The sequence below is a fragment of the Calonectris borealis genome, chromosome 1, assembly GCF_964195595.1.
Source record: "Calonectris borealis chromosome 1, bCalBor7.hap1.2, whole genome shotgun sequence".
In the NCBI taxonomy this organism is placed as follows: domain Eukaryota; kingdom Metazoa; phylum Chordata; class Aves; order Procellariiformes; family Procellariidae; genus Calonectris; species Calonectris borealis.
The window spans coordinates 196,858,787-196,879,595 of NC_134312.1; the positions used below are offsets into that span (position 1 = coordinate 196,858,787).

The 20,809-nt window shown below is 44.7% G+C and overlaps 1 protein-coding gene across 1 annotated transcript in view; it reads right to left on the minus strand.

Moving 5' to 3' along the window:
• MTUS2 (microtubule associated scaffold protein 2) overlaps positions 1 to 20,809 on the minus strand; it is a 287,663-nt gene that overhangs the window by 21,331 nt on the left and 245,523 nt on the right. Inside the window, exons 9-10 of the mRNA XM_075139830.1 lie at positions 7,521 to 7,587; positions 412 to 626 (exon numbers count right to left, since the gene is read on the minus strand). Coding sequence (XP_074995931.1) covers positions 412 to 626; positions 7,521 to 7,587 — 282 coding nt within the window. The remainder of the gene's footprint in view (positions 1 to 411; positions 627 to 7,520; positions 7,588 to 20,809) is intronic.

Below are 20,809 nucleotides of genomic sequence, written 5' to 3' on the forward strand. Positions count from 1 at the left end.
ACCCTCCACCACCTCCAGCAGCCCTGGGCATTGCAAATTACAATGGGCAGGGCTCTGCTGGCCTTACCTGTGTTGAGCAGATTCTTGTTCAACCCTTGGTTTCATGTAAATTGACTACAATAGGCGAGTTGGGGAGCAAGTATGCGTGGGGAGCAGAGCTAGTCTTAATATTTGTGTTGTAAAATATCTGGAAGCATGCAAAGACAAGACACGGCAATGTAATGTACTACTATGTAGAAATACCAATAGGAATAATAGGGAGGAAAAGCAGTAAAGATAGTCGGGAATACATTTTTCCAGTCATCAGTTCGCTACTAGTGTCTTCATGTTGGAGTGTTCAATATATTTCATTACGTGAACCACTCAGTACTGGCATGGTCTACTCTTCAAAGGGAACAGGCGGAGACTGACCTGATCCTGATGCTGCAATTTGACTTGCTCCAGCTGCAGCCTGTGCTGCTCCTGCAGGCTCTCCCTCTTGGTGGTGTACTCCTCCTGCAGCCGCTGCTCCAGCGCCTGCAGCTCCTCCTGCTGCTGCCTACGAAGCTGCTTCACCTCCTCCTCAAAGCGCCTCTCCAGCTCCTCCTTCTCACTCTGTAGTTTCTTCCATCTCGCTGTGTTGACGGCTGTGGAGACAAGACCGTACAGTCAGGCTCTGAACTCCTCGGGAGCACACAGTGGCATTGGATCTGTTTCCACAGCACTGAGCACAGTGGTTCTTGCTGACCCTGGGGCTCCCATGAATCCCAGCCATCAACAAGCTCTCGCTGTCACTTCTCGCTCTGTCCCGCTCTCTCACACACACATACACACATGCATTCGTTTAAATGTACTGGCAGAGTATGCAAAAGCCCATGCAAAACGGGGATCTGATGAAGTATAATAATAATAATAACAAAAAGCAGGGAACTCTGTGGATCTGCAGGGTGACTGGATGTCCCCTCCTGGCCAGCACAGTCTTGGATCCACAAATTGAGACTTTGGAGCTTTTACTTTGCCTTGGATATAAGAAACAGCATGTGCAACAATCATTTGACAGAAAGCCTTTCAGCTGGGATACAAGATTTTCCTTATCTCCTTCTCTCAAGCCACAGTCTTGACTAAGTCCCCACTTCCAGTGATGTGTCCAAAAGCAGAAGATGGTTGGGCTCTTGAGGCACATCCTGTGCACGTTATGCAGGGGGTGTGATTGACCACTTGACCAAGAGAAGGAGATGCATCTCATACATCCCATTTTCCAACTGTTAGAAGCTGCTCACCCCATAAACCTGTCTTTCACACTAGCTCCATCGAGGACCTCTTGAATCCATTAATGCACACTTGCTTAAAATATTTTTATATTCAAATCACTATCTTGTGTACTTCATAGAATCAGAGAGCACAAATGAAAGGCTGGTACTGAAGGCAAACAGAAAATGTGAAATTTTTGCTCTTGTGAACTAACCCAGCGACCATGTCTCTGAATTCACAACCATGTCTACAACTAGTTTCAGGAGGTGCAACTCCAACAGTTCCATCAAGTCAAGGATATTCAGTCTGTTTCCCCATTTGGTTCCTCACCTGTATTGTTCCCTGGGTCCCAGGACAGAAGTGTCACAAACACTGTGTCCTCAGCCTTTTGCTTTGCTAAAGAACGGTTGCAATCAATCCAGCTATTGAAGACCTGATGGGAGCTGGACAAGGTCAGCCAGATTACATTTAGAGAACAGGTTTGCTCACTTGCAAAGATCTAACAGGTAAGAAGTGATTAAAATCATCATGACCATAACATTCAGAACAACACTAGAGAAGAATAGATATGTTTTTAATGGCACTACTAGACCTTCTTTCTGATTGAGACCCATAGCTTGTTTAGAAAAATGATCACCTTTTGAATATACCATCTGTATTAGCCACTCATCCTTCCTTTGCCTTTCAAAATGCACATGCCATGCACAGACCTGTATGGCGTTGTAAAACGGTGAACTGGAAGCAGCTGTCTCCCTGGGTAGACAACTTCTGAATGTTTCAAAAACATATTTATCCTATGACTGCCATCTTATATTTGCTTAATGTCTGTGGTGAAAAAAACCATGTTTTCCTGCCTCTTTCTACTATGGTATCAGATTGTGCTCATGTTTTTTTCAGGATAGCAACAATTTGTCAAAGTTACCTACGGCTGTGACCACAGCTCATGTTAGGTGCACCCGTGCGAGGTAGTTTGTGCACCCAAGCTAGCCATCCCCTTCCCCACATAGCTATTTTTCACCCTGTTTAGAGCTCTGCTTCCACACACTTACTGGACAACAATACCCAGACTTGCTCAGTATGTCCAGACAGATATCACTATGGGGTCCTGTTCTGATCCTGATGTTTTCTGGAGCACTATGAGGGACTCTGTGTCCCTTTCAAGCTCTCTGCTCCTTCCAGAAAGAAAGAAAGCGAGCCTGAACCAGTGAGCTTAACACCGCAGCAGTGGCACATAGAGAGTTTTCCCACCTGCCTCATACCCAAAATGGAACAGCGCAATTTATACGGTCATTAGCTGAAATGTCTTGTCTCCTGGCAGTTTGGATTATAGCTTAAACCCTCTCTCTTGCTTTTTGCTTTTTGATTTTCTTTGGCATGCAAAGTGATCCCAGAGATTGAGGACAAGGGATAACTCTGTTTTCAGTAGAATTCAAACTTACCCAAGCTTTAAATTGGAGCTGTAATGAATCCTGTCTCTCTCCAGCCTCTCTAATGAGATTACCCAGCACACAGGGAGGGCTGGGCAATGAAATGACATGCTCTAACCAAAAGAAAGTCCATCTGAAACACCTTCTGTAACCTGAAACACAAAACTATTTGCAACTTGCAAATCAAACCCTGATGCATGTGCAAAATGGAGGGAAGCGGAAAGCAGGGAAAGGGTGTCTGCATGGCACGTTTTCCCCACACACCCACAAATGCTATCGGAGGCAGCAAATGAGGCCATTACCCAGGAAAGTTGCCCTATACTGAATATCAAACACCTCTAACGAGAAGGAGTGATCCCCACCACAGTCTCCCAGATTGAGACAAATGAGGCCAAGGACTGGTGAGAAAAGACTGAATCTCTTCTTAGACAGGGGATGGACCTTTGGTTGCCTCGCTCTACTGGGACAGGAGTACAGAAGACAACACCCATGCAGCCCAATAGAAGGTCTGCGGCTCCCTTACCCGGCTGGGGAGCAGGAGCCAGGCTGGGAGAGCCTGCCTTGCTGGAGCCAGCGTTTAACCAGCTGCGGCTTCCGCAGGTGGTTCTGGTGAACCAGGCTGAATCGCCTCCAGCGAGGCCCCGACAACAGATGCCTGAACAGAAGACTCGCTAATGTTGCTGGAAAACAGTGGATTTTGCTTTCAGACATCGGGATATGGATACTGTAAAAGTGAGCTCCTCTTGTAGAAAAAAAAATAATAATCACTAAGAAAAGTTATATAAATGCAATACTGGCATGGAACAAATGGCACACGACAAACAGAGCACAACTGCTGTCAGCTGCTATTGAGAAGAGTTACACCCCGGTTTTCTTTTTCCTTCTCTGTAGGTATTTCAATTACTGCTTACAGGCTGGAAATGACTCTGACATAACACAGCGTTTCCCGGGATGACAAAACAGGAGTGCTGGGTTAAACAAGAGCGGCTGCCATTGCTTCCCTACTCCCTGAGCACCGAGGGCCTTTTACAGTGTGCAACAGACGAGCAAAACCCATTTCAGGCCGGGCTGGGAAGGTGGGGGAAAGGGAGATGTCACTAATGGACTGATCTTCCCGCACAAACCCAGCCTGAGCTGCAGCCCAGCCTCCCCAGCCCTGGCACTTTGCATTCAGGGGGGTAACTCCTGTGGGAACCGGGGGGCTGGTGCCATGGGGCCTCACCTAGGGACCGTCTGCTTCTGACATGAGAAATGGGCTCTTTGCCCAAAAATAATGGCAAACTACGCAGACTCTGCTCTTCCTCCTGACCCTTGGCCACAGATTCACAGACAAATCACAGCCACCTCACTCAGGTTGAGGGTCCTCTGACTAAGAGGCATATCCATGAGGAGATGGCACATAGGCTTTGGCTTTCAAACTCTTGTGAATACAGATAATATAAATTTTAAACTTGACATCTGATCATCTTCCATTCATCTAGGTTTTTATGCATCTCCATACCTCCTCTCAACTCACTTCACATGTCATTTTTCTGACAGCAAAGAAGCAGGTAATTCTGACATTTAATTTCCATTACTTGAAGGGAAACGGCCAGTGTTCAAAATGTCTTTATTCCAGGAGTCTCAGTGTTGCAGCTGAAAAGTGCTTATATTTATAATTTATAAAGATGGGTGTCTTGAGTGTAGAACGATTGCTTGTCATGTTTTTCTAGCCTTGGTATTTCTAGCAAAATACATGAGCAAATATTATTGCATAAAATAACAAGTCCCTCAGCGTTTCTAGAGGCCACATTCCTCCTCAGGGCTGGGACGGGAGAAGCACTTTCCTATTTCACTGCATGCTGGTTTCAGACGAGGCGCGATACTGCACAGCAGTGCTGGGGGTATTACCCGAACATAAATATTTTGCCTGGCTTCAGAAGGGTGCAGGTCTCCCTAGGCTGTTTTACACATGCTCCATCACGGCTATTGCTTCAGCAGTGGTTTTATTTACCAAAAGAGATTTCCTTAAAAATATATTCTGACTTTTCTGAACTGTGGATTATATCTCGTAGTTTCATTGCTTTGTATAGCAGAAACCTGCAGTTTCTGTTGAAGTTAACAAAGACTGTGTGCTTGCAAAACCAAGCACATTCAGCACCTAAATCATAATTCTGAATTAGAACTATTGCCTAAACAACTAAATGTTGGACACACTGCCTGTATCAACCCTGGCTAGTCCAGCCTTGTTTTACTGATTCATCCAGGTATTTGCATCAGTGAGTCTGACATGGTGTATTTACACATGAGAAATCAGGAATTTCTGACCAACACCCATGCTGTTTAACTGGACTGGTTATTTTTAAATTAATGAGAGATTACTTATCAAAGCGACTGAGACAAGTCAGAACCACAACTTGGTTGTAGTCAAAACAACAGGCTCTGTAGATTTTCCCTAAATTTCTTCATAGAATCATCTATGGTTACTGTTGTCAAATAAATGACTGTTGCATTCTTTATTTGCATAAAGTTTGGCAGAATATGTACAATATTGTACAACATACAGATTCACCTGATAGTGAGACCAAAATAACCTTCCTATAGCGCAGGTGGGCTGCATGTCTCCAGTAGCACCCACAGCCCCAGCTTGCACGGCTTTACAGACAGGAAAGAACTGCACTGATGAGAACCACTCATGCACATGGCATTTGCCATTTCACCTTGTCCACAGATTTAAAACACTGGTTGTTTCATAAAATTTAATTTTATAATTTTCTTCCAAAGGAAAACTGACTGTCCAGCAATTTTTGACTTACGCTAAAAAACATAAACATTCACCTTCCATATGTATGGATACATACCAGGATTTGTACTTCGGATGAATTTTTTCACATCCTGCTGGAGTGCCATACCTCCACATGTTCATCTTTGTGTCCATCCCTACTGGGAGTCCGTCTACCTGGGCATGTTGCGTCTCAGGGTTGTAGGGAAAGGATTACCTCCAACAAGCAGGACAGATCGCCAGCCACCCCTGTTGCTCCTAAACAGCCTCTGCTCAGCATCTCGATGTCTCCCAGACTGGTGGCTTGCTCAGGAAGAGGTGGCCTGTGATGGCTCCTCTCCAGTACACATTCCCACAGGACCACTGAGGAAAGGACTATCTCACACCATCTTTCCCCTCTCTGAGAAAGAAAGCACAGACACGTCTATGGCCACTCTCCCTTCTGAAGCAGTACAGCTCAGCCGAGACCTCAGTCTGCTCTTCTGGAATATTTGGGGTTCTTACCAAAACTGTCTCCATGTACTCCATCAGGACTCAGTTTTGTGCAGAGGAGGTATCTATTGCTGCATGCACAAGAGCAATGGCAAGGGCCCGCAGTGCAGTGATCTCCTGTTACCGAACATGCTGCTCTGTGACCCCCAAACAGGCAGTCAGTTATATCCCCGGCAAAGTTCTCCAGCAAAACCACCAGTGATTTGTATTCACCTCAGCTGCACAAACAAGGTGTAAATGGAAGCAGAGCTCTTTATCTTCAGCGCTGTACCTCTCTTTCCTTCCCATGTCACCCCGACTTGCAAAAGCACTCATGAAAATGAGCAAACCCAACCCGCTAGAAAGAGGTAGGGCTTTCAAATGAGAAGTGGGTATTCAATGGAGAGCTTCAGATGTGCCCTGCCTAAAGAATGCACCGGTGGCAACAACTCCTGTGGAGATGCAGAGGGTGGATGAAGGCAAGCATCAGGGAATAACTGGAAATGCTGTTTTGCTATTGCTGCAGTATCCTTCGGCCATGGCGACAATAAAGCTCTCTATGAAATGATGATCAGCCAAAAAATTTCAGAGGGGCACAGCAGGGAGCACAAGCTGCTGGGCATCAGAAAAGGGCTGGGCTCAACTTTTCTGCAGTGGGTTGTTATAGGCAAGGTGAAGACGAAGCACGGGGAGGATCTGCAGTTCTGCCCACCTCACAGGGGTTTGGCCTGGCTCCCCTTTGCGAACCAAGTCACCCTCCCGCCACACGGCACAATTTGTGCTTAATGTGTGACCCAGCACCTGGGGTCCCACATACAGGGAAAGCTGAGAGGTCCCCCCTGTTCACAGCTCCAGTCATCAGTGATTCCACCACCTTTTGGTACTTAGGGTGTCCCCTGCCCCAATGGTCCTTCCTCCAGGTGCCCTTCCTCCTCTCTGTTTGCCCTGGGGTAGATGAACCCAACATCGCACCCGTTCTGGGGAGATTTAAGCCCAAAAGAACTCAGCCTGTTGGCTGAAGCCAGCACTAAAGCCCATCTTCTCTCTCAAGAGTGGCAATGTCTTTACACCCTCCCTGTCTCTCCTGTCTGGATCAGAAACCAAACAGGAAAAGTGGTGCATGCAGATACACGTGGAATACACAGACCGAATGGGACACGTTGCTTTTGTCATCTTTCAACCAGGAAGAGACCTTAGAGATACTAATAAGTAAGTTCTGAGCTTGGTGTCCTTCAGTTTGTAGCTGAACTGCAAAACATGCCAATGTACGTAAGTAAGCGATCCAGTCACCGTGCGCCACAGGCCCCAAGATCCCACTTCTCATCACGCTGTGCTTTCTCATTGGCAGTGGTGGTATATAGTTTGAGAACGGAAGCTATGGATTTATGAAGAACCATTTGTCTAGTAAAGATGATGCACGTCTAGCTCCAGTGTGTGTGGTGATGGACCCATTTCCATAACAAAGAGGTAAAATCACAGTTCCCTGCAAAGCCACAAAACCCCCTGCCACTGGCTTCAGAAGAGACTTTATCGCATGTATCCAGGTTCCCCAGGATCAGGTCACAGGGAATAACTGCTTTTGTGTAAAGTGAGAAAATCACCTTTGTTATCACTTTGCTTCTATTACTTACCAACTTCATCCCTGATCTTTGCAAGCTCGACTCCTAACTCCTTTATTTTCACAAGGGCATTTTCATTCTGTTTAAGGAAAAAGAGAGAGAAATATGTATAGTCCCCAGGTTTATCCCAGATAAGCACTTTCACATGTTCATTTAGCAAAGCAGATTAGATTGATTCCTCAGATCTTTTTTTTTTTTTTTTTTTGCGGGGGCAGGGGATTATAATGAACTCATTCAGTTTTTAAATCAAGCTTAGGAGCCACAATTCACTGGCTACAAATACCTTGTATCTTTATGAATGCATGTACACACACTCACGTGCACACGGCAGCACAGAATTCTCTGTTTACTCCTTTGTGTCTAAAAAGACATTTGTACTTTTCTATCATTTTGTGTTCAATCTGTGTACCATTTATGGCTGGACTGCATGTACAAGATGATTTTATTAATTCTGTTAAAACACTTTCAGCTATTTATGCCTGCATTTAACCACCTCTAAACACAGTAATATGCTCACACAGTCAAATTTGCTGCGCAGATGACTGTACTTACACCATGCTAGGCATGGTGGGCACACCCATACAGACATCACTAATGGCCTCATGTTTATGCCTATTTCCACATTTATTTCTGGTATTTTCTTGTCTGCAAAGGACAAGAGCTCCTTTGGTTGACCTTTCTCAAAAGAAAACGGAATACTTAAGGAATTAAAACAGATGAGCTGGCCAAAGGAAAATTAAAACATATTTACATTAACAATGCTAAGGTGTTATTACTAAAATGCAAGGACTTTGGCAGCAGATATCTCATGAGTGCTGTGCAAACTGACAAAGAAAAGCTTCAGGAAAATTTATTGGAGTTTGGTTTAGTACAATAAATCCCAGCACAATGGTTCAAGCATAAGAGCACTTTAAATTGGAATGTATCCTGAATCACATTAGGAAGAAGACAAAGGAACGTATCCTGCTGGGAAGATCACCAATGGTTAGGAAAACTAGACCAGGCTACTATAAATATGTCCTAGGTTAGAAAAGGCCAAAAATCTTTAAAGGACATTACAGAAAAATCATATTCAAGAGAAAAGGCAGTGTAGTAGCAAATGGAATTAAAAGGAGTCCTAGAAAGTAAATCTTTCAGTAATAAGCAAGCAAGGCTAATAAAAATCCAGGGCACAGAAAAGATTATTTCGGCAGCAGGATACAGCGCAGATAGGGTAGCAAATTAGTTCTGTCTTACCAAAATGAAAGTGGAAAAAAAAAGATTTCAGAGCTTAATATTTCTGTTTATTTTTCCTGCATCTAATTTTTAACTCTGTTAAGAGAAATAACACAACAGTTTTATTTTTGGTAATACCAAGAAATTGGAATCGGGAATTTAAATTAATCCTTTACACACTGCCCTTTTGGGATGATTTCTACCAGTTCCAAGGGACAAACTTTCTGGAAAGTTTTGCTGTAAACTAAGCGATTGGCTGAGCTGATTCAAGAGCCTCGGGTGCCTGAGGAGACCAGGCTATGCGGGCATCTTTCTTACTCAGTTATGGGAAGAAGCCAGGCGCACAAGGCTGGGCTCCTCCAGACAGCCAGCTCCATACGCTGCTGAGTAATGCACAGGGGGTTGTGTGCCAGGACTGCAGAGTCCCCAGTCCTGACCGACCGCATCAGGTTCAGAATAAAATGGAGTGGAGTTTTGTTGTTGGGGTTTTGTTGTTGTTGTTGTTTTAATTAGTAAAAAAGCTATGAAGAAATAAAAAGGTGTGGATAAATATAGCCTGGTATGTTAAAAAAACATAGCCCTTCACACAGATTCCCAAACCAGCAGTCTTACAGAGATAAGGTTTCCCCTTTGGTGAACATCACTGCATCTGCCCATGCCGTCTGTTTAACTCACTGCAGTCATTTTAAGAAGTGTTCTTGACAGATTGCCAGGACTGGTGCCCTTGAAGGCGTGTGCAGAGATATACTGGATACGGGACTTGCAGATGGGAAGAACCCACTCAAATTACCAGCTCCCACTATTTGAAACAAAAGCCATTTGAAGCAAGGGAGCTCTGTACAAATCATTGCCAGCACCTACAGATAAGCAGAACTCAGTGGGATTGCTACTATTCTACTTAACATGAAGAAAATCAAAAGCAAGTAAAAAAATGACATCCTACAAAAAAAAGTTGTTAAAATTTTGATCCCCCATAAGAAATATTACAGACTGCTTTTTTACATTGTTTTACCTTAGATAAGGTTTGTCCTACCCTTGAGGACACTTGCTGATGAGACCCTCTCCAAAAGAGTGGAGAACTGCCATGGTGCCAGCTTAAAAATGCTATCCCATAACTCGAGCTCCAGCACGGACACCACCCCACCAGGACAGTGGACCTCCTGGCTGCCTCCCACCATGCTGGGGCCGTGGTTTCCAGAGCAGCCTCTGGGGCTATCTCAAGCAGCCGCTGTAGGCACAGCTCAGGTGCCTTTGCTGCCACGTGCCTTCCCTGCCAATACTTCCTGCATTGTATTTTATTTTCATTACAGCTTTCTGACTGCTCTTCGGGACCTCATACTTATGTTTCCTGGGAGGTCAGATGTGCAAGGGTTGCCCTCATTGCCAAGGTCTCAAGTAGTCCCTCTTTCTCAGGGCGTTCTTTTAGAGAGCAATAGCACATGAGTCCTTATCTTCCTCTTCTGCAAGAGGGGCAAGGTGTAGTTTTGGCTAATCATCGTATCAGCCTCATGGTCTCCTGGATGCACAGCGAACTTACAAATCCTTACAAATCCCTTACAGTAACATTTTCTGTTACTGTAACCTGCTTTGTCAGTGTACCATGATAGGTTTGGACCGCACGTGTTCCTGTGACCAGTGTAAACAGACATTAATGCAAAATGAAAAAGCCTCTCCTTGTTATCATCAATGTGGCTCTGCAGATAACCAGCACTTCAGTGTCATTGCAGCCGGGGAGCTGGGAATGCCAGCATTTAGGAAATCAAGCGTTGCAGTAGAGCAAACTGGGTCTGATGTGAGAATGTAAAGCTATCAGGTCCAATGCTGAGATTCATACAGGTCCAATGTCAAAACATCAAAGCAATTAGAAAATTCACAAGCACGTGAGGAAAAATCTGCCAAAAAAAAAGTGTAAGAAACCAAATTAACGGGATATCCCATTGAATTAATCAATCTTCATTAATATTTATCTCAACAAAGTATTTGAAAGAGAAGACAGAGTAAGCAGGAACCTTTGCTAGCCTCCCAAGAGTTCTGTGTCTAACAGGCTCAGCACATCAAAGGAGCTTTGTAGGCGCCCTTCACTAGGCACCGGCTGGAGTCCAGCCATCGAGGGCGAGTGACTAAGGGCCAAATCCAACTTAGGTTTAAAAAGGCCCAGTGACCATACTAGTGACACAGCCGTTTTCAGTGGGTGAAAAGGCCATAGACACTGTAAGGAGATTGTGCAAATATCCGGCATTTCAGTGTGGCAGTTAAGCGGCAAGGGAGAAAAAAGTTGCTTCGAAGTCATTTGGGATTAATTTTTTCTGGCCAAAATGTGAAACCAAAACAGTGGGTTTTGTACAAATTAAAAGGTTGCATTTATTTTTCAGGTACTTTTAATGAATGATGGATTTCATTATTGCCTGGAAAACTGATGAGGAAGGTCTTCCATTGGCTGCATCCCAAGAAATGAATCTGATACTTAAGTACTTTTCATAAAATAAAATGACAGACATGATGGAGATGAAGGAAACCTTCTTCCTCCCACCTGTACTCTACAACACAATGGTTAAGTCTTGTGTCTGGAATATGTCCCGTCTCCTCAGACAGAAAGAAAAATAGAATAGAACAGGTAGAATTATATATTTACTCTGTGCTTAAACTACTGCTCTGTTGAATAGAAGACACAGTAGCAATTCTTTTTTCTATCATCAGCTTTACAACACACAGACCTCCCAATATATTGCCCTTGAAAGGCTCAAAGTCGGACTGCATTTCAGCAAGTAAAACAGACACTGAAGATGGCACTTATGTATTTTCCATTCAACTCAAAACTCCCTGAGGCTGAGGTATGACTTTTATTGGTGCAACATCCAAGCAGCTCCAGAAAAACTGGCAGGTAGTCAGGCAGGTAGGCAGAGAGGTAGGAAGGAAGGAGGAATTAGTCCAATTAAATAACAGTGGCCAAAACTTAGCAGTGTAGTTCAGAAAAAAATCTGCAAGGTTTAGATATAACTGTGTGTGAGGATCTGGAAGAATAACTTGGTAAAAGATGCCATGATACAGGCCTGAGGATGGGCAAGATGCTGGTGCTGTCCAAACAGATTAAGAAAGGAAGTTGTGATGAAGGCTTGGGGGGAGAGGAAAGGCTCTGCTTTAGTTGCATGGAGCTTCAGCCGGCAGCTAGACATCCTTGAGGAGACATCGTCAGGGAGACAGGTCAAGATTTTACTTTGGACAGGGAATAATTGTGGGATGGGGAGGCAGAGTTGAGGTTTGCCTTAAAGTATCTCTCCTCTAAGAACTGCAAACTACCGGAGAGATACTAATTCATTAGAAATGCGAATTAATTACCTCCGGGTACTTTTTAAGAATAGGTAAGCAATAGTAGATCCACTGCACAAATGGGTCAGATCGGGCAAAACATCGGAAAATTGCCCAGACCTCCATAGGAAGCCAACTGAAGCTAGGAAGTAAACACGGGAGCCTGGAGTTACCTCCCCAAATCAACAAGTCTCTCCTCCCTGACAACTTACATGCTTGCTTATATTCTGAGGTCCAAATATATGTACAGTATCTCCACGAACACTTTCCAGTTCTCTACGATACCTCTTAAAAGTATGCACTGCACACAGATGCTCTGTGGCACTTGTTATTAAAACTGCTCCTTCAGAACAGGTTTTCTGTATCCAATGCTTTCAGAATATTAAAAAAAAAAAAAAGACTGACCTGCAAATGGTGCTTAGTCACCGTTGTGCTTTATTCAGAGTTCCCTGGGCAAGGCCTTATATAATCATTGGAAAGAGAAGCATATACATTGGGAATTCTCTTGTACCAATAAATATTTAGACGATACTTGTAGAAGCAATAACTGAATCCCACTGCAGCTGATGTTCAAAATGATCTACAGTCTTCTTTCAAAAAAGAGGTGTTTTAACACTGCTGTTTCAATCATGCTAGTTATCAGGTAATCCTGCCTCATAATGCTCTATAGGTTAAAGTTTACAAGCATCTAGATATCCCCCAATGACTGTACTTTAACAGGTTGTATATTAAGCCATACATTTTTTCTTAACGTGGTTAGCAGCATATCTCAAACTATACTTGATCATATTATTAGGCAAATGGAAGACACTATCAGCTTTTCATTAGACCAAGTATATGAATATTTTAAAAAGTCAAATTCTAACAAAATATACTGCACAAGCATGTGTTTCTGCCGAAATATTTTCTATTAAGCAAATTAAATGCATATGTTCGTTCTCTCCCTCTTCTGTACATACTTAAAATCCAGGCAAATTTCTCGAAGAATAGCATGGAAAGCTATGTGTTAGAAATGTCCCACAACTTCTCTCCCACATGCTGTTCTCCTGCTACCTGTAGCTACGTACTTACCTCTGCACCGATGTTTGTTACATGACCCATTTTGGTGCCTGGGAATTTGCTTGGTTTAGATTCACCCTGACATAAGAAAACATGTAGTTTTGCCTTGTTTCACTTCTAGATTGGAGGATCAATCCTCCGTCAGAAAGGAGCATCATTAGAGAGGTAAAACCTTAGGACAGCTAGAGTTTAAATAATTTTGCTTCAAACTTTAAAGTTTCCTTTACAACTTGTACTCCACAGGGTTATTAAAAATGCATGAAAAGCATAGCAAGAAATCAAGCCTCCTGTTACTACAGAAGATGCCAGAGGTCCCTCCTCGTTTCACGAAAATCCAACCCTTGCATTTAGACTGCAGGATAAAATTATGTAAGGCACTGCAGTGCATGGGAAAGCGACAGCTAACTTGTCCCCAGTGAACGAGAGTTCAGCACACTGTAAGTAAGACGAGCACCGCTCCCCTCTCTACCACACCACCGACGCCAGCCAGAAGCAGCAGCACAGGCTCAATCACGGTAACGGCCACCTTCCTGCCCCTTCCCTGAAGGATAAAAAGAGGCAAAAGTACCGTCTCGTCCTCGCACCGAGCGCGGGAAAAACACTTGGAGCAGCATTTGCCCATCCTGGCAGGACCGCGACCAGTCGGACCGCCACCCTCCGGACTGCCACCAGCCTCGCCCGCAGCCAGAGGGTGACCCCCGGGAGATGCCACTGTCAAAAAGGGATGTCGCGCCCCCGCACGCCCAGGCCGGCCAGGGCTGGGTGCCGTCCCCTCGGCTACCTGATGCCTCCCGGGGCGCCGGGGGATGCCCGCGGCGCGGCGCGGCGCGGCGCCGGGGCCGGGGGGCGCGGAGCCGGGAGCGGGCAGGGAGGGTGGCTCTCCGGCGGCTGCCTGCGGCCGGGGCTAAGGCAGATCAGCGGGCGCGGAGCAGCAAAGCAGTCACCGGTTTCGCCCCCCGGGGAGGGCTGCCCGCTCCCCTTCCTGCCTGCGCACCGATGCTCTCCGGCTTGCTCAGGCCTCTCCCGAAAAAGGGGGTCCGATCGCTCCCTCTGGCAAACGCTTGCCCAGAGCAGGGCACGTCCAGCAGCGCCATCGCAGGAACGTCTCGAGGCGAGGGGCGGCAGGGAAAGGTTTTGAAACTTCGCAGCGAAAGCCCCAAACGCGGTGAAATCCGAGAATGAGCCTCGGCTCTCCGCGGGAGGCGGCTCTGGCCGATTCTCATCTTCACGCCGCATTCACAGCCATTGATCGCTGTAGTCCCCGTCCTCCGCAACCACTTGGATGTTGCCTTTAACCCGGACGTCTCCCGGCTCGCTGCCGGCGCGGCTGCTCGCCCGCACCGGTCCCAAATTCACCCCAGGGCGTGAGATGGGCAGTGCGGCTGCCATGCCCCTGGACGGTGGCTCTGCCGCGCCGGAGCCCTGCCCGGCTGCCATGCGGGGTCTGCGGCTGGGCGCAGCTGCTCCACGGCTCTGCGCGGCTCTGCGCGGCGCTGCCGGCGCATCTCCGGGGCGAGCGCACCGCTGCGCGGCCCCGGCGCGGGCGCTGCCTGCCAGCGGGGCGGGACGGGGGCACCGGGACCCGCTCCGAGCCGTCTGCTTCCCCCCGAGGGATTATCAGGTTGTGTCGCTCCAGGCGGCGACTCCGGCTGCCGGTTCGTGTGCGGGCCCTGAGCGGGGTCCCCCCGCTCCCGGGTGTCCCCCACCCTCCCGAGTCGCTCTCGCCCCTCAACAAGGACTTTTCCTGAAGCCGTTTATTTAAATCCCGAGGAAGATCACTCCCTCTGGACCCCGGCGTCTACTTGGGATTGCAAAAGCGCACACCTCTGCAATGTACCTGGAGACTTTTGTAATCCTCAAGGGTTGGGGTTTTTTTTTGGCCATGTATATATATGTACATACACCGCATAACCTAACTCTAACCCTAACCCTAACCTGCATGTACACATATATGTGGTGTGTATGTCCGCTCTGTATGCCTGTGCCCACTGGGAATACAATTTCTTGGTTGGACCTGGGGCATGGAGCTGCAGCAGGCCTCACCTCTCCTGGGCTGTTGCCCCCGGCATGATGTATTTTCCTCTAACAACTTACATGAAAGATAATGCTGGAAAGAGGCAAGACAGTTCAATGACTTACACCCATGGTGGTATTCGTGCTGCAAATGCCTACACTGTTTAAACTTGAAAAGCATTATTTTCCTGAAGGCTAAATCTCTACCAAACGCACAGAAAAACTACGTTGCCTTTAATGCTGAACAGCTCTGCCTTCTGGTAGGAAAGAGGTAATGCTCAGATCTGTGCCTCTCTGGATAGGCATTTTTGTTTAATTGTATTTTCTACTATGACTGGTGATGCATGAAGTGATTTGGAAAACAGTAGGAACTAACAAGAATCTCCAGCAAAACTCTGTGTTAAATCACATTTAAATGCTCAGGTAACTTCCCGGTTTCTGTCAGCTTCTTATTCCCTGCTCTTCCTCAGCCCAGCCAGGACTTTAAATGAAGTTTCAGAATATCACGAACAAGTAATTTAAAAAAAAAAAAAAAAAAACCGAAGCCAAACCAAATTAAAAGATCTCATTCAACATGTGTTTTAATCTAACTTTTCTTTACAGCACATGAAAATTAATTTGGTTGACTACTGAACAGCTACAGAGTGGACGTAAAAAGAGACTTCCATGTATGGTGAAATAATTTCATACTCACCGTAGGAACTTCTGTTTTGCCACACTACCTGAAGTCCATGATTTGGATCTTTTACAGTCTAAATACTGACTGGAAAGATTTTAACTGCCATAGGAAAATAATAATAATATTCCCACTTCTAGACAAATTACCACAGCCATTTCTCTGAACTGGCCATTAGATCTACAGTATTTAGATCAACATGTCTGACTACTAGGCAAGGAAAATAAAAACCTGTCATTATTTCTTTTGTTATGCTTTTAAAGTGAAGCACCCATCTTCTTCAGTCACTCTACTAATAATGGTAGATTTGCTGTTTGTGTGTGGTGATAAATCTAAGCTAGAGATTAGCTAGCAAGGTCTATGTGCCACTTTAGTACCACTTAAGCACTAAATTGGAAGATAAAATATTTAAGTGGAACTTAAATTAAGCAGAAGCCATGTGTTGTCCTTCTGGGAAGGGTGAACTGGGCCCCTGCAAGCTGATTTTACTTGGGACGTAGCACTGATAAGGGATAAGGACATGATGGGAGAGCTACTGGGCTCTTTGGTCAGCTTAGGTCCTTTTGGAGAAAGTGAGCCCAAACTATTTCAGTTTAAATTAAGCCTCATCTTGCAGCTCAAGGTGTGTAGCATTAAGGTGAGAAAAGACCCAAGCTGAGAAAGCAAAAGGAAAATGGAAACTATTTTAAAGAGCAGTTCCTCAGTAAAATGCACAAAAAAGGAAAATGAAGAAAGGAGAATTCAAGAGGGGTCTCTGTGGTGGGAGCATACTTCAGGTTGGAGGTAGGTTACTAGGTGGAGGACTTTGAACACACCCTTGAAAGCACCAGTGCCTATGGGATTAAGCATATAAAATGGAAATGAGCATAACTGAGACAGGAGCAAAAAGCTTAGCAAAGCAGGCACATCAGGGAAGAGGACAACCCCTATGCCCAAATTCTATGAGAAACGGCACTTTAAATAGCAGGTTCAGACCAAGTTTTTAAATTATCCACGCTTCTTTTATTTTAAAATGCTAGAGTCAACTGCCTGATTTCAGTGGCATGTTGCACTTAGATCAAATACTGAAAGGAATAATAAATTAAAAAAATAAGTGTCAAGCACAACAAAGCACCAAAGGCAGATAGATCCATGCCAGTGCAGAGTCCTGCCTTTGTACAGCAAAAGAACTGATATTATCAGATGAGGGTGATAATGTAATTCCCACCTATTGGGAACCAAGAGACTTCAGATATGGTGCCAACCATAACATTGCTCGTTAGGCTGGGAGTCGCTGAAGAAGTGTTAAGCAGGGAGGAGCCATTTGGGGGAAGATGGCAAGGAGTTGTAGTAAATGGAACTACTGGGCTGACTGAAGATAATTAATGGAGCTGTTCAAAGATCAGTCCTTGGGGCAAATTACATTCTCTTATGACCTTGGCCAAAAATTAAGGAAGTGCTAATGAGATGCTGGGGTGCACTATGCATCAAGGGGAAAGTCAAAACACCATGCTTGTCAAGCTGGATGATATTTAGGGCTATAGTAGTGGACATGAGAAGAAACATAAAATACTGGGAAGTCCAAGGTTACAATCATAGGGACAAATAACAGGAATTTCAAGAAGAAGGTGGAGACTCATTAGCTGAAAATAACAGCAAAAGAGAGTGGTGCTTATTCAGTCATAGGATGACTAAGAACTATGTCTATGGTACAGCTCTGAATAAAGCAAATACAACCTTAGGCTGTAGGAAGGAGAGAAGAGGGAAGTTTTAATGCTTTATGGAAAGCCCCAGAATGATCTCACCTGGAACCTCACACAGTTCTGGTCACCCATGTTTTGGAGATATCAGTTCTGACCCAGGGAATATATAGCCTAATCCACTGGAGGGGTGCCATGTAAGTACACATCTGCTTCCGCCTAAGAAAATAACAGTAAAGTTGAAAAATGATAGCTTTCTATAAATACATCAGGGAGGAGAACACTAGGAGAGGGAGAAGTACTACAAGGTCAAAAAATATATTTTACATAAGAATAAAAAGGTGTGAACTTGGGAATACATATCTTTCCATTGCAAGAGGTTCTGAAACAGTTCTCTGGTAGGAACTGAGGAAAAGGTAATTACTTTTAAGCTGAAATTTGATAATTTTAGGGAAAAGGTTATGGGATTTGGTTGTTGGCAACCAGAAGGGGCCGGATCTGATGACCTAGGATGTTGCGTTCTTATCCACGCAATACTGCTTGTCTGTGCATTGTTACCAATATATTGCTGCACATCTTGTTGATGGTCCACACCTGAAATGTGAGCGTGCCTCCACCAAGCTACTTTGCATGGAGCTCTATCCCAGCAGATCTGATTCACATTGCCCTTCAAAGCAGAAAGGAGAAGTCTGTGGATACAACAGAGACCAACAGGGCCTGGGAAAACCTGTGCTGTTAGTTAAAAAACACCTTACACTTAAGTTGTACCTTTGTTTCCTTATTGGAAACAGAAAATACAGGTAGGTCCCACAGAGAGAGGGGTTCCTTGTTATGTATAGGATTAGCAACAGGGATAAGAACAAGAAAGGCTGTTAAAATTACATTTTAAAACATCAAAACAGTAGCACTCAACAAGTGACTTAACAGGGTATGTTTTACAAGGTACTGAATACTCCAACATCAATTGACTTCAGTGGAAACCAAATGTAGTTAGCACCTCAAAGGGTAAAGCTGCTGGGTAATTAAAGCTCAAGAAGGACATCTATATCTTCTTAAATGGCAGTTGCTTAGTCTATAAGCAACCTATTCTAATAGTAAAGAGCATCATGGGCATTAATTTTTTACTACACGGGCAGAATCAATGCTTTCCTCCACGATGGAGGAGGAAATGAATACAATTCCTATGCACTGTTCAAGCAATTCCAGTATTTTACATCTATCCAAACTAAATAGGGAGAGGTAGGGTTTAATTAGCCATTTTTAATAATTTACTAAGGTCCCCAAATGGAGCAAATTATTCTCTTTAACTCCATAATGGTCTTTATGTATCAGTGCATAAACTCTGTTATATAGAGGATAAACAATAAATCATTTCATTGGGATTCTAAACATGTATATATAAATTCTAAACATGTATATATTCTAAACATGTATATATATAAACATATATAAGCAGGTTTGGATTCTTAATCATTAGTATCTGATGTTTCCCTATTTTATGGAGTTTGGCTACCCTTCTTAGGAGAGACATAGTGCTTCCCCTGGATTTCCACAGTGCTGGTCTGCAAAGGTTTGGCAAGTAGTGTTTGCTGTGAGGATGGAGAGCTAGGGAGGAAAACAAGAGAATGAAAAACAGAGCCAAAGTCTTGGGAAAGCTCTGGGAGATAAAGGTAATAACACTGTACTATGTGTGTCACTGAGCAGGAGAATCCTTAAGTGAACTGCGTATTATTCATCTTTTATGAAACACTGAAAATGCTTGCTGCGAGGCATAGCATGCGAAGTCAAACAAATGTCGAACAAATTTTTAACTTAAGCTGAATAGATAACAGTCTGAGGGCAAGAGCAGAGGAAGACAGTACAGGGAACCTCAAGGGATCCAAATTTGTTTGCAAGAGGACTGCCAGATCTGGGAATAAGTTGATAGGACAGTATCAGTGGTTATGGCAATAAACATAGGAAACTATGAGAAAGCTAAAGGAGACAGTGGTTAGAAGTGAGGACCAAGAAGACTGAAGACAACACCATAGGCATATGGAGAGAGATAATGGGGAGAGAAGGCTGAGGTGGGGCATACCACAAGCTGAAAAACTGCTTCACCTGGTAAAGAAACGAAAGCATGGATTCAAAGAAGAGATGAAACAGAGGAGAAAGGAAAAATTGTTCTGAAGACGGCATTTCAGAGGACAAAGGACTATGCAGCGGAGAAGGGAGACAGGGAACAGGGGACTGCAGGAATGAGGAGATAAGGAGAGACGTGAAGGTCAGATTCAGATGACCTGGTGCGTAACTGAGACACCGCAACTTCTATGATGTCTCAGTTCTAGAAGGTGACGGACAAGTCAGGCTATCGGCAACTGCCACTTCCTGGCATTCTCTGAGGTCAACAGCGAGAGGTGATCGTGACACTGACATTAAGCACCTCCAAAGGCTGATGTGAGGAAAAGCCTGGTGCGGCATTCGGCGAGGGCTAGGGTTTTGTCTAAGGCAATGCTGAGGCAGGGTAGAACGAAGCTATTCCAGTAATGCATTTTGAACAGGAGGTTCAGAAAATGTGGCATGCCACAAATTATCATTCATGACAAAGATGGGAGAGCAAGGCAGGGAGAAGGGACATCCGGCACTGCCTACGCCATTACTGCAACTTATTTCTCTGCACGTACTCTTTTCAAACACTTTTGAAAAGTTATCTTTTTTGTGACAGAACATGCAGGTGGACTTCCTCAGAATTTTGATATCTGCAAGAGAGAAGTCGAGTATGCTGTCAGAATTGCAGACAACTAGGGAGACTGAATTTATTTTTCAATAAGCCAAGCACGGGCCTCAAAGCCTGCAATCCATTGCTAAAGGTATTACCAGTATTGTTAATTTTTCAATGTCTGCAAGCAGCGTAATTTGGAAACAGTCTCACCTAGTCCTAAATTCTCTTTCCAGGTTTTGCTTATTGGAAGTGCTAGTCACACTGTATTGCTGTGAGCGCTTGAAACCCACAAAGGTGAGTGCTGCTGCCAAAGGAGGTGATTTCATCTTCCCCGCTCCTGATCACTTGTTTTGTCCCCGTTTCCTTCTTTACGGTCACACAAGTGTTTGGGCAGTGAATCAGATCGGGGTTAAAACTAAACCAGGGAGAAAGTGGTGAATCTGGGGAGAGACTAGCGCAGGGCCAGCTTCCCCGGGCCAAATGCATTTGTGGAGTTTGCACAGCAGCCTCCGCACTCTGCTGCCAGCTGGGAAGAGACTCCTGTCACAAGCCCCTGAAGCCTTAACCTCGTCAGACTAAAAACCACAGTCGCCCAAGGAAATGAGAAAAGCAAATACATTCACTATTACATTTCATCTTCCTTGTTGGAGGT